At 42.3% G+C, this 14,839-nt stretch overlaps 1 protein-coding gene across 8 annotated transcripts in view; it reads left to right on the forward strand.

Annotated features, from left to right (window-relative positions):
* Positions 1-14,839, forward strand: part of THADA (THADA armadillo repeat containing) — a 308,391-nt gene that overhangs the window by 160,891 nt on the left and 132,661 nt on the right. For all 8 annotated transcript variants that reach the window (XR_006888570.1, XR_006888569.1, XM_046660638.1 and 5 more), the window contains exon 29: positions 6,930-7,098. Coding sequence is in view for 6 of the 8 variants with exons in the window: in XM_046660638.1 (XP_046516594.1) it covers positions 6,930-7,098 (169 nt within the window). In the remaining 2 variants the exon portion in view is untranslated. The remainder of the gene's footprint in view (positions 1-6,929; positions 7,099-14,839) is intronic.

Here is a 14,839-nt window from a genome sequence, read left to right on the forward strand (position 1 = left end):
GAGTCGGCCTTTGTGAGCACTTGCAGCCTGTTCGGGACAGCGAGTCTGTGTTCTCAGTGGTTGGTGAGGTAGACAACCCTAGAGAGTTTGTACTTGCAGATAAAGCTTTAAAGTTTCAAAGTTCTTCCACCTACTAGATTCAATAATAGCTACCATTTATTGATCACTAACTTCTAGGCATTGTATTTTATATGCATTGTTTAATTTAAGCTTCACAACAGCCCTCTGAGGTAGTTACTCTCCCCATTTTACAGAAGATAAAAACTTAGGAGGTTCACTGACCTGTCCATGGTCACACACTAGTAAATGACAGGAGCTGGATTTAAACTTAGGTCTGCTGGATTCCAGAACATGCCCTTAACTTCTGTCCTATGAGCTATATTCAAAACTGTAAAGACCCTGTTTCTGCTCTCAAGTCATTTTGGTCTAGGCAACATGATCCCGAGGGCTACTGTGAGGAAGGCAAATGAAGTGTGCCCCCCCTGCTTGGGCAGTTCTAAATATGCAATCGCAGTGACAGGTATGGGAAAGAAAGTGATGGATTCTGACCAGAGGAAGTGCAGTCAGATTTTGGAAAAGAAGTGATACCTGAGCAGAGTTAGGAGGATTAAGGAGTTCCCCAGCTGTACAAGGGTGAAAGGACATTGATTCCAGTGAGAGTGAACTGCAGTGTGCAAAGGCACCAAGGATGAAACAGTGGTTGGTTTGACAAGAATATATAGAGAAAGATTTTTTCTTTTAAATATTATAACCTGAGGCCTCAGCCTACCCCTTCTCACCCAGACTTCAGAGACATCCTGCAAGATAGGGTTGTCTCAACTTTTAAGATTGTCTGTAGATGATCATTCCCCAGGGGCAGTCAGTCATACTATATAAGAAAGGTAGGGCCTTCTTGAGTAAATTGAGTGAGGGGGCTTGAGGGTAGGTCAGACATAGCTTCTTTAGCCCAGCTCCCAAGATGCTAACCCCTTGGTCAAGTAGGGGCATCTAGAGAAAGTGGGTGATCATTTTCATTTGGGGGCTTCTGATTTGTACAAGGTACAGCTTGACCTGTGGAAAGTGAGGATTAGGACTGGCAATTGGTCTAGGAATGCAGAAGACCTGGGGAACGTTAGATATGTCAGTGAGGGAGAGTAGAAGGGGATATTGGCTGGATCCTGAAGCCATTCTGAGACTTTTCTGAAGACTCTGATTCTGGGTCTTGTAAAATGGGGACTCTTTCAAGGCCACTGGGCCTTACGTAGTCCTCTCAGTTCAAAAATTCCTCTCCCATGTTACCTAAAAGTGTTCTCTCAGCCATTCTGCCTTCCTATGAGGATTAAATGATATAATACATGCAAAGCTTTTTACACTAAGTCTGGCCCGCTATAGACACTCGGTAAATGTTAGTTATTATCAGCATCATCTTTATTGTTCTGCTTTACATTCTGCCAATAAGAAACTGCTTGGTTCCATAAGTCGTTCGTGCCTCAATGTGATTAGGTTGAACACGTTACTTTGGAAACATTTGGCTTTTCCAAGGCTCTGAGGATTTTGAGATAACTAGTTTGTGAGTCTTAGAAAGATTGAATTTTGCAGGTGGACAGACCCTAATTAGAATTCAGGATCTGCCACTTGCTAGTTTTATGCCCTAAAGTATGTTGGGAAATCTCACTTTCCTTATCTTAAAAGAGGGATGATGATAATGACCTTGTAATGAAGATTTAGTGAAGTGGATACAATAGTGTGTCTAAAGGAGGTAGCCGGTCCTCGCTCACAGTAGTCATTTAATAAACCTCAGTGCCCTTGCTTTTGACTGGATGCACTGAGGGGCAGTTGGGGTTCAGGAGGGAAAGGCAGGGGCCTGGTGAGGGCCCCTCTTTCGTGCCAAACCCAAATGTTCTTTCTTTCTGACCCCACTTAGTTACAGCTGGACTATGATCTCCCAGACCACCCACCCTCCTCTCTGGGTGTCCCACCTCGGTTCTTCTACAGAAACCTGTGTTTACTTCTCGGGGCCCTGAGAAGCATTGATTGATTGGCCCCTCTTTCTCCCTGGACTGTAGGTTCTCTGTGGCCTGGGCAGGGACTTTGCTCTCTGATCCTCTGGTGCTTAACCCAGGGCATGCTTGCGCTAGGCACTCACATACCTCAGCTATGGCTCTGGGGCAGCAGAGACAGTTTTGATGATGTCCAGTCACTTACCTGTGAAACCTTTCAGGAAAACTGCAATAGGTTCTGAGAGTGAACAGAAAAGAGAAACACCTGGAAAAAAACTAAGCCTCCACTCTGTGAAACTAGGTGAAGTGAGGGGATGATCTCAGCATACTATATTCTAAACGCTCCGGTGTTCCTGAAGTCCAAAACTGTGTATCACCCTCACTTGCAGGTCCCTTGTCTCCTCCAGAAAGCCCCTCTGACTCTCCCTTCTGTGCCACTCCACACCTGGGTGTGTCTCCGTGGGTACTGCTGATTTGTGATCCTGAGGCTGTCTCTCTGGCTCCCCCTCTAACCTGGTGGTTTCCCTGTGAGCAGTGTCCTATTTGTCCATCTCTGTATCTCTAACACAGAGCACATGGCTGACAGTCACACTGTGTGCAAAGGAGCAACTGGATATCCTTGACTGGGGTCTGGGAAACACCTCCCAAAAGGTTTGGATGTGCGTCACAAACCTCCTGAAATTGTTTGGGAAATTGTGTATATATGTTCATAAATCTCTTTCTCTTGTGACAGTCCACAGTTTATGTTAGATTCTGAAATGTTTTCATGATCTTACAAATGTTAAAAAGAAAAAACACCAAAAACCCAACACACTCATTTAGAGATTTTCCACATACTTGTAAATTAAAGCTTGTGCTTTTATTAGATAGGAGATATTTTTCTGTTCCCTTAATTTCCAGGTGTGAGCTACATCTTAGAATAGCCCACGAGCTCCATCTTGGAGCCATGGATGGTGGTTCTGGCTCAGACACTGCTGCTTACACCCTGAAGGGTACACTTAGCTTTTCTGAGCTTCATTTTATTTTTCGTCTGTTAACTTAGGTATATAGTGCCATCATGTTCTACAGGAATGTTGCATAGTAAAAAGGTAATGGGTGTGCAGGCATTTTATAAACTGCCACGGGCTGTACAATTGCAGGATGCGAGTATTACTATGTGTCATTTCTCATGTTACACAGTGCCGAGAATGCAGTAGGCAATCAATAAATATGTGATTAGAATGAGCATGGAAGGGTTTATTGGGGTAAGAGGGCTAGATGTTTAAAGACTCTATTGTCTGCGCGTCCCACAGATCCTGCGGAGGACCTAGTATTCAGGCCTACCATGCAGCCGGGGCTACTGAGGAAATGATTTCCAAACTATGGTAGAAGTAGAAATGACCTTTGAGATTCCAAATCCATTTGCTTTATTTTCCAGAAGAAATTGAGATTTAGGGAGATAGAGGCTGTCCCACTTCTTTTGAGAAGGGCTTGAGCTTCCTCCTCATCACTTTTTTTTTTTTTTTGAGGAAGATTAGCCCTGAGCTAACATCTGCTGCCAATCCTCCTCTTTTTGCTGAGGAAGACTGGCCCTGAGCTAACATCTGTGCCCATCTTCCTCTACTTTATATGTGGGATGCCTGCCACAGCATGGCTTGCCAAGCAGTGCCACGTCCACACCCAGGATCCAAACCGGCGAACCCTGGGCCGCTGAAGCAAAACCTGCAAACTTAACCACTGTACCACCAGGCCGTCCCCCTCCTCATCACTTTTAACAGAGTCCAAAGGATAACAAAATCTCCTTGCCTTCATATCATCAGTTTGTTGTCTTATCTTTCTTTTTTTTTTTTTAAAGACTTTATTTTTCTTTTTTCTCCCCAAACCCCCCAGTACATAGTTGTGTATTTTTAGTTGTGGGTCCTTCTAGTTGTGGCATGTAGGACGCTGCCTCAGCATGGCTCGATGAGCAGTGCCGTGTCTGTGCCCAGGATCTGAACCATCGAAACTCTGAGCCACCGAAGCGGAGCACATGAACTTAACCACTCGGCATGGGGCCGGCCCCTGTTCTCTTATCTTTTAAAAAATGTTACAGTCTTCACACCACAGTATTAATTCTTCCGCTGGGGCCACTTAGAGGCCTGTAGTTCCTAGAATATGCTGATCCTGTACCAGACACAGGCACAGTGCACTCTAAAAGCTTTGTATTTCCAAAGCACCTTTCCTCTTGTAATGTCCTCATGGACATCACATCAGGGCACTGGATGTACATTATTGCAGCCACTCTCAGCTCCACTGAGACCCAGCGAGGGACTGTGACTTGTCCAGGTCACAGAACTCAGTGTCCAAAACAGGAGAAAAATCCAGGTGCTCTGATTTTTCATCCTAATAGCCACTAGATTCTGGATCCCTGAAGAACACCTCTGCTTGATTTTGGCACATTTACTGAGTCAAACTAGGAGACTTTATCCGGGGGAAAGATAGATTTTAGCTTCAAATACATTCCACTTAGGCCTGTAAAGACTATGTTTATATTCCCTCACCCTCCGGGCCACGTACACCTGGAGAAAAGCTGAAGCTCATCAGACCACCTCCCATCCATCAATAGCTGACAAAACAGTAACCTGGAAATGGTTTTTTTGCTTCTTGGTTGTGTGTGTGTGCGTTGACTATAATCTTTCCTTCCTTTCAAACAATTTGCAATAGAGAGGAGTTTGAAATTACATTTAATCATTGCTTTATAATGAGTGTTACTTAATTAAATGTTACTTTAAAAATAGGCTTCTTCTCTTTTTCTGTGATTACATTACTTTTTCGAGGGGAGGTTCTGTTTTGCTCTTTATCCTGATGTGTGCCTTTGGAAAGTACCCTAGTACAGGGTATCGGAAAGCAGAAAACTCTGGCACTTTTCCTACTTTCCATTCTTTCTCCTGTATGGATGCCAGATTCCTTTGGGAAATCATCATTTGCAAAAGGTCAGGAGCAAAAGGAGGGGCATTCTTTAGTGTACAGTTACTGCTAATTAGAAAGTAAACATCTGTAACCATGTCAGAGTTATTTGTATTTGAAAAGAAACATTTATACACAAGAGTCCTTTTGGTAACATAAAACACACTATAACACAGTGTGTGTATGGCGGGGTGGGGGACAGACAGACGGAGAAGCTTCTGACAAATGACTGTGCCGAGTGAGGTCATTTGCTAATTAAATCTCAAAGCATTTTCAGAGTATTTTCTTTTCTCTGTCAAGTGAAGTTTTCTCACTCACGCCCCCAACCCCGCTTGGGTCAAAGCAAACTGTGTTTTACTGTGTTCACCAATTACAGATCAAACATTTAATCATGTTAAAAGAAAAATGAGTGACAAAATGGGTGAGTTGGCAGAACCTAGTCAAAGACCATTGGGAAATCTTTAGCCTTAACCTTCAGTGTCTTCCCATAATGTAACGTAAGGTGAGCTCTTCCTCATCCTGAAAGTGTGTGCTGATTGACCTATCTCACGGACCTACAGTCTTAGGGGAAAAAAACTGACACAATGTTTTGACTTACCCTGTACCTCTTTCTCCTCTCTCCCTACTCCTACTCCACATGATGAAATTCTACTTGGATCATTGCATTTGAACAGAAATTTATGTGCATTTTCATTGTCATATTAAGGTAAATGCAGTGATACTTCTGGGGTGTTAGAAAAAATTCAGTCATAGGGCCTTGTCTCTTTCCATGCTAAGCCCACATGACCACATGGGCCTAGTGGCCCAGCTCTTACCAGTAATTCCTTCTTGGAATACTGATCAATTTTAAAAATAAAAAAGCAAGAGGCCATCTCTTTCCCCTGCAGAGTCTGCTATCACCTGATCTTCCCCATCCTTGTCTTGGCATCTAAGACATTTCTGTAAGTTGAGTTACTTTTTTAATTGGATGAAAGAGCATGAAGTCTTGAGAGTTCTAGTCAAGAACTTATTTAAGCTAGAACCTACCGTATTGAACTTTCCTCTTAAATAATCTATCTGTGAAGGCTCTCAAGGGCACAGTTTCAAGAGAATGGCTGTGGACTCTAAGGTTCTGAGTGTTTGCAAAGTCAAGAGGCCCTTAGATGACCTACCTTTCCAGTGACCTTTGTAGAATCTCAAAGTTGCACTTGTCCATGACTTTCCCTTCTTTAAGAACTGACTTCTTTTCAAGCGCTTAGGGTGTGAGTCAGCCCAAAGGCAAGGATTTGGTAACTTGAGGGTCCATCTCTTGTTTTCTTGACAGTTAGTTCAGATCATGCAGTCTGGCCTGACCCACTTCTCAGCCTGAAGTTCCACTGTTATTCATGAGCCTCCACTTCAACCAGACATATCAACCTATTCCTTGAGCATTTCTACTCTTGCTTTATTCTACTGACCCTGGCTGAAACAACTGCCTGGTTTCTTTTGGCGTACTTGAATCATGCTTGCTTTCCTAAGCTCCATCCTTCTCAATACCACAGCCCAGTCTTATCCTCCTATAGCCATAATGTCAGGATCACCTGCTTATCACTTTTCCAGTACTGTCTTGTGCTTTTGGTCTTCTTTTCAAATGTACTTCTCATCTTGCCAACCAGAGTATAGTCTCCTTAAAGACACCAGTGATGTCTTATTTCTCGTGGCACTTATCATGGTGTTTTTGTTCATTATGAGTTCCTGATAAATAGTTGTCTGATTGTTGAAGAGTAAGCTGTTTTTGCTACTACTTGTTTATTGTTTTATTCCCAAAGCCTATCTGATTTATCACTGTGACAGAATCATAGGTATTCATGGTGTTTATAAGAAAAGCAAAGTCACCTGTAGAACGAATGCAAATACTAAAAAACCCAACATCCTTTGGAATAAGGAGCAACTCCTCTTGCCCCCAGCTTGGATCTCCCAGCGGGAGCTGGATAGAACATCAGCGTATCCAAAGGCACACATGTGGAAATGAGTGTTGAATGGTCTTATGTTCTTATTTCTTCCCAGATGTGGTCACTCACCTTTCTACCGCTCCCGTGAAATGGCAGCTCGTGCCTTGGTCCCATTTGTTATGACAGATGAAATCCCTGACACCATCCGAACTCTGTTGGCCAGACTCCCTGACTGCACTGACCAGTGTTTCCGGCAAAACCATATTCATGGGACACTTCTTCAGGTAATTAAAGTTACTTTGTGTGACGTCTGTCAAATACCACAGAATGAACTTTGATTTCTCATATACTATTTCAGCTGAAGATTTGATACACAAGTTTTTAAACTTTACTGTACAACTGTTTTTCCGTTGCTGAAAGAACGTGTATTTCCTAGGTGTGCTTTTTCCATCCTAAACGTGAATACAGTATCACACTGTGACTCAGTCAGATCATCTTTTGCATTAAATCCTATGTTTTCTACGGCATGCTTTCCTGTTTGGACTTACCTCTGTGAACCAGATAACGTTTTGCCTTTTTTATCAAGTATGCCTGCAGAACATTCTGGGCCACTCCCTGTTCAGGGTGAAGTTGCGAGCATTCATTGAAAGAGAGGTTAGCCCAAGAAGCACAGAGAGAGTCGTACACATTAGAGTTTGCCTGCCGCATAACATGGAAATATCAAACCCTACTTTCTTGTTTTCTCTGTGCTACAAAAGAGACTTTTTAATTGTTTTTAACTTAACATTTCCTCTAGAAAAGACTCAAGTACAACAAATGAATGAGAAGTATATTTCTTATTGAAACTATCCTTTTTAAACCCTAACTAAACTTGGGGACCCTTGATGTTGGTGAGAAGATCTGCTGTTCACATGGCTACTGTCGTCAGTCACGGTGGGTGGGGCTGGGGTGGGATTTGAATATTGGGTCGTGTTTCCGATTTGTGAGCAGAGTTGAGAGATGGCCTTGAGATCCCAATATATTTTATAAGCTTGAGGTCTACACTGTTGACACGGAGGTAGTGTGTAGAGTGGTTAACAGGATGAGACTCTGGAGCCACACTGTCCGGGTGTCAGCCTCAGATCCACCACTCACCACCTGTACCTCTGTGTCTTCATATTCTAAATGAGGGTAATAGTAGTGTATACCTCATAGGGATTTGGTGAAGACTAAATGAATTAATGCATATGAAGTGCTTAGAACAGTACCTCCTACATTATAAGATATGTAGATATAGATAGTTATTATGATTCTTACCATAGTTTTAATGAGCTTATGCTATAATGAAAAACAATATTTTTACTAACTAATTCCCTCTAGGTGAGAACGCTAGATAGGCCTGTCTTATTGCTTTCTTTCCTTGGTTGTTTTATAAATTCAACAAGTATTTATTGAATGCCTCGTATGTACTACTGTGTTACAGTCAAAACAATGACTAAGTCAGTTCTTGCATGAAAGGAGTTGAGAACAATAAAAGACCAGAAAACGGGCAATCACAATGTAGTGTACTGAGTGGCAGGGGAGCACAGAACGGGGCTGCCTGACTGGTCTTGGGGAAGTCAGTGAAAGCTTCCCAGAGAAAGTGACATCTGAGCAGAGAGCAGAAGAAGTTAGCCAGTGAAGGGAGGGAAAGAGTCTCCCATGCAGACGCAACAACGTTTAGAAAGGCTCAGGCTGGGTGAAAAGTCAGCCATCTAGGAACTGCAGATTTGGTGGGGACTGAAGTTCTAGGTTGGCAGGTCTCAAACTGGACCTCTTTACCCTCTTGAAAGTTATTGAACACACCAAAGAGCTTTATTTTTTCACCGAGGAAGATTCACCCTGAGCTAACATCTGTTGCCAGTCTTCCTCTATCTTATACGTGGGTCACTGCCACAGCATGGCCACCAATGAGTCGTGTAGGTTCCAGGCCTGGGAACCAAACCTGGGCCGCTGAAGCAGAGCATGCCAAACTTAACCACTAGGCCACGGGGCTGGCCCCAAAAGAGAGCTTTTGTTTGTCATTATTTAATTAGAAACTGAAACAGAAAATCTTAAAACACAAGAATTCACAATTACACATTCCATTAGTCATTAGAGTGATGACGTCATCACACACCTTGTATCCTCTGGCAAACTCCATGGTACACTTATGAGAGAATGAGAATAAAAGAGGAAGGTAATGTCTTGGTATCATTTTGAAAATAGTTTAATCTTGCAGACTACCTGAAAAGATTGTGCGACCCGCAAGGGTCCCAGATCCTCTGGTCTGTGTTACGTATGTTATGGATCTTTGGTGGTTTCTTCAGTAGAAGCTCTTAAACACTCATCTCCCTTGGTCCTCACTATATCCCTGTGGCGAAGAGAGGGGCAGGAGTTATTATCTTGGTTCTAAAGAGGGGACCCTGAGGTCCAGACAAGTCAGAGCTTTTGATTCAGTCAGACTCTGCTGCTGGTTTGAAGGGAAGGGGCTGGCAATAATGAGTAACGTGGAACAAGCTTTTCAAAGATTCATGGATTATGCAGCTGAGTTAGCAGGAGGGCTCATATTGTCAAGGAGGGATCAGCCACCAGATTTTCTTTATTGAAGATCCACTCTTGGCTGCACTTCATCAGAAGTGTGAGGTTGGAATTGCTTCTTCGGCTCTTTCACCAGTGGTACAAATGGGCCTCTCGGCCTGGTTCCCACACACACACACCACTAACAGGTCTGGCTTGTGTTTTACCAGTGTGGGCAGCAACAAAACGTGGTCTTTTGCTCTGTCTCTGGGCTGCCTTTGATATTCTCAGATTTACTTTTTCTGCTACATAAAATGTGAAACACTGTGAGAAGGTAAAAACTCTGTAAGTCTGGGGTGGTCGTGGCTGTTGCTTTTATTCCTGAGTGTTGGGGAGATGAAGGGCTTGATGGAAAAAAATAACAATATGAGGGTTGGGTGTTGGCTATTGTGTTCATGTTTGTCAAACCGATTCCTGCCTTTACTAAGATTGGTTTATACCCTGGTTGAAAAAAGGAAGTCAAAGGCATGTGGAAATCTTTTTGTCATGTCCATTCGGGTGTCTCATCTGTGTTGAAATAGTTAGTTCTGTTTCACCCTGTTGTTCTTTTTGGGGGAAGCATCAGGAGTTAAGATGGGGAGGGCTTTCTCTGTCCCTTCTACAACTTATGGATTCCTTCTCCACATAAAGCTACCTTTGAAATCAGTAAAAGGCCTGCACCTGGAAAAGAGATGTTAGGGATTGAAAGGAATGATCATCTCCATGGGACCTTCAGAGCCAGCTAAGTAAATAAAAAACTGTTGTTTTTTCAAGAGCAGGAAATGATTTTGTAATCAGAAAACAAATTCTTTCACAGGACATGTTCTTGAATTATACATTTTGACTTCTTTGAAAACTGTTTACATAAATATATCAAACCTCAGAGTATTTCTATAGTATACCTTGAAAACGAGAAATATGCTGATCTCTGAATTTTCTGGGACTATGGAAGAAAGACTCAAATTATAGGACATGAAAAAAAAGAAAGAACATGTGGGATTCGTTTCTTAATCGTTTTAAAAACCAGAGGTTCATAATTGCAATGTTGAAATGGATGGAAGTAATGCAATCAGAAAAGGTGAGATTATGCAGCAGGTTCACAAGAGCCAGTGGTAAATGACATTAAATCTCAATAAAGGCTAGATAAGAGCCATGGACATTACCTCATTTGGGAACAACACTGGCAGGGCTACCCTATCTTTTAAGTAGAATTAACCATCTGTTTTTGTTGCCAAAATTCTTCATGTTGAGGACTTAACATTATTACTAGGTTACTTATCGCTCCTGAGAAGTCATACTGGAGTTCAAAAAGTTCTCTTGTATTCAGGAAGAGTTTGGCCAACAGTCGTAAGGAAAGATTTATTCTTATTCATGGGTACTTAACTCACCTTTTGGTGTATACCATTTGAAGTAAAAGTTTGAAGTTTGAGGTTTTTCATTTTCTGTCTATTTTGATTATTTTTCCGATGGTATAAACATATAAAAGGTGATCCCTGCTCTTTCTTTAATTAAGCTCTTTTAGATGGGTAAAGCGAAGCGGGCAGTTGAGGTCAGTTAGCTTCTCTTAAAGTGGAAAAACCACTTTTACGTTTATCTGAACATTCTAGGCAAAGGTTTTTTTTTCTTTCAGTTAATTCATATAATTACCACAGTTCTAGATATCCCTTTGCTGGTATTAAATTTTCTCAGTTTTTACCAGCAGAATCTGTTAAACACTTTGTTTACTTCTTTTATTCCACCCCCACCCTCTGCCCACCACCCAAATTTGGAACCTTGATTTCTGCACTTTGAGAAATCTGAGTCAAAAAGATTCCACTTTCGGGCTGTGGAGCTGAGTGGCAGTGCTGCATCCTTGGGTGGACGTGAAATATTAGCCAGGGATGGACTTCAGATGGCCTAAGCCCACGCAGTTGGAAAGTTGCCATAGAGAAGTAAAATGAACATTTTGAGCCCCTCCTGTGTTCCGCGCGAACTGCATATGTGATTTCATTACTGATCCCCTGCAAGGTAGGTGTTCTTCTCCCACCCCGTCCCCAGTCCCCCGTCACCATCTCTGTCTCTAATGAGGAAATTGAGGTAAGGCTGAGAGGGTGTCTTGTGTAAAGTACAGAGTTAGTCAGGGGTAGAGATAAGATATTCAACTCTAAAGCCTGTATACTCTTTTTCTCTTTAGAATGTGCTGCTGCTTTGATGGTTGATGTGAAAAACAACTTTTTGTGCCTAGGGAAACCAAACCAAGAATCCTTCTTGTACTCAGTTTTTAATCCCTTGTCACTCAGTTGGTCTCCTTAAATCTAATGTGATAAGATGCTACAATGTTGGAAACAAAGTAAGCCCATCAACATTATAAAGAGGGACAGAGGAAGTCCACACCTTCTGTCATCCTTCAGGGTGTGGCAAAATCTCTCAAACTTGGGCACCCATAGGAATTGTAGATCTTAGGCCTGAGAGCTGATGAGACCGTGAAAAAGTCATCGAGGTTAAATTCAATTCAGTGGACACTGTGGTATGCTTACCCCGTTCTAGGCACGGGTGAAAAAGGAGTTTGCATTTTAGGCTCTTACCTCCCAGTGGGGGGAGCTGTGGGTTAGAAGCTGAGCCAGCCACCTAAACCCTCAGTGGCCGGGGAGTGTGTGAACAACAGAAATGAAGACAAGGCAGAAGGTAAGGCAGCCAGACAGGGCATCGGGTATAAAGGAGACTGAAACAACAGCCATTTCTGCTTTAGTCTGTAACACCCTGATATACTCCATGTTAGGACTAGAGTTAGGGTCTTCATGGGGGTGGAAACAGGGGTTCTAGCTGGGACGGACAGTGTGAGGACAAAAGTAGAGGCAGATCTTGGTATTACCTTTGTGGAAAAGAAAATCAGAAAGCCAGGAAAGAAAGAAAGGGAGGCCAATTCAGCCAGCTAGTTGTCTGAAGGAATCACTTTTCAAGAAACAGGGATAGGGGCTGGCCCCGTGGCCGAGTGGTTAAGTTCGCGCGCTCCGCTGCAGGCGGCCCAGTGTTTCGTTGGTTCGAATCCTGGGTGCGGACATGGCACTGCTCATCAGACCACGCTGAGGCAGCGTCCCACATGCCACAACTAGAAGAACCCACAACGAAGAATATACAACTATGTACCGGGGGGCTTTGGGGAGAAAAAGGAAATAATAAAATCTTTAAAAAAAAAAAAAAAAAGAAACAGGGATAACACCAACCATCCTTGACTCTGCTACAGAGAGAAGGAGCAGAAGCAAATAGGAAACCAGTGATAGAGGTAGCCTTAAGTATAAATTCTATTTTGGAGTTTTCTGAATAGGGAATTGAATGTTTTTAGAAAAAATACATTTTTTCAAAACATATAATTAAATGTAATTTAAAAGAATGATCAATTCCTTCTTTTAAAAATGTGACCATGTAATACAGCACCTTATGCCTGAAGAATCTTAATTTCTTCTTCATCTTTCATAAAATTGTGAAACATAAAGTAGAATGCTCAGTCTTTCTAGAGAGAGAACATTACTTGACAAATTCCATTTGGTGAGCTAAGGGTGGCCCATCTCCATTGTTGTTTATTTTATACACAGAAAATGTAATTTCAGAATGGAAAATCAAAAACAAAAGCATGAAATTATGCTGATGTTGTAAGTTGTAAATGGATTGCTAGTCAGTGTGCTTTTTTCCTGGAGTGAGTCATAAAGAAAATGCTCACTGTTGTCACTAGTGGCCGGATTCACTTTTCCTTTCTGAGGACTTGTGTTCGTGTGAAAGGAGAAAAGTATAAGTTGTTAGGAGGGTCCCAAGTCCAAGAAGGCTAAGGCAGAGCTTCTCCAGTGGAGTGGCTGTAGTTGTGCCAAGTGTTTGTTGATTCCCTCAGCAGGGCTTGGGAAGCTGGGGCCTCCTGGCAGTCACCTGCAGCTGGGAGCAGCAGCATCTGTTTATCCCAGAGTGCCAGAGGAAGATTATTTTCTATGTGTGCCTTGACGTGAAAAGGATTGGGAAGCACTGGGCTCTTAAAAAAAAAATTAAAGAAAGAACTAAACCTTGTTAAATCTTACCTTTTGGCAATGTATTCTTTCTGGATATAAGCCCAGAAAAGTCATTTTTAATTAAAATGCTACTTTTGAAGATGAATTAATCCCTTCCTTATAAATATCGAAAGGCTTTTATTTGGTGTGTGTTACTTAGGGAGCTTTTGCTGGGTGCAGGAGACAGCTGTTAGCTGCCAGGTTTGGAACGTTGACTATAGTGCACTGACACTGTCACTAGCCAAGGTGCTGTGCTGGTTTGTAATGCTCTGAACTCATTGTATCAGTCAGGGGGCATGTAGAATTTAGGGATTTGTCTGTTGATGGTCCCCAGGCTTTTGTTACTGTTTGGGGTTAGAGTAGGAAGAGTCATGGTGAAAAGAATATGTGTATGTGTGTATATGCATACATACATGTACACACATAAACACATATGGACATATATACACATAAACATATATACACACCTGTTATTGGTTGTATGTATGTATATGTACACACACATATATAGGGGTGCATGTGTGCATGTACGTCTATGTGTGTGTATTGAGTGCCTACAGAGGCTCTTCTGGCTGATGGATATTATTCCCGTTGTACTAATGGGAAAACTGAGGGTAGGAGGAGTTATGAGATTTGACTAAAGCTATGCAAGGGTAAATGGTCAAAAGTGGAGCTGGGATTCAAAGCTCTCAAGCTTGCACAGTTAACCACTGTACCATACTACTTCTCTGGATGAGGGAAAGAGCATTCTCAGGCAAGGGTGACTCTGTCTGGGGCCTTCAAGGTGAGGGGTAAAATGGAAGTTGGCATTGTCTATTTATTCTTTCATTTGTTGGCTGTTGATTGAGCGCCAGCTGCATACCAAGTACTGTTTTAGGTGTTTGGAATACATCAGAGGACGAAAGAGACAGACTCTTGCTCTCAAAGATCCCTGCTCTCACATAGCTTACATTCTAGAGGCAGAGAGACAGACAATAGGAAATGATATTATTATAAAAGTTATTCTAATGCATATAGTGAATAAGTAGATTATATTGTTTATTAGAAGGTAATAATTGCTGTGGACAAAATGAACGAGTAGGATCGGGGGAGTCAGGAATTGGTAGAGGAGGGCAGATGGCAGGAATAAATGAGGTGTCAGAATAGTTATTGCTGAAATGATAACATTTGAGCAAATCCCAGCAAAAGACAAGGGAAAACTTTTGGGGGGGGGAATAAAGAATAAACATCTTTTCTTCTGAAATTGGGTTGTTTGCACGTCTGTATATTTGGGACTACCTTTAACCATGGAGAAGTGCCAACAGAGTAGGCAGTGGTGGATAAACAAGGCGAGGAAGGAGGCCATTACTTTAGAAACTTGAATGCTCTCTACAGTCCCCATGTTCTGTGAGCAGATTACTGGGAACTGTACGAAGACCTTTCCTTCAGAATCACAGGGAGTCATGTCAGTCTGTCA

Source organism: Equus quagga, chromosome 5, assembly GCF_021613505.1.
Source record: "Equus quagga isolate Etosha38 chromosome 5, UCLA_HA_Equagga_1.0, whole genome shotgun sequence".
In the NCBI taxonomy this organism is placed as follows: Eukaryota; Metazoa; Chordata; class Mammalia; order Perissodactyla; family Equidae; genus Equus; species Equus quagga.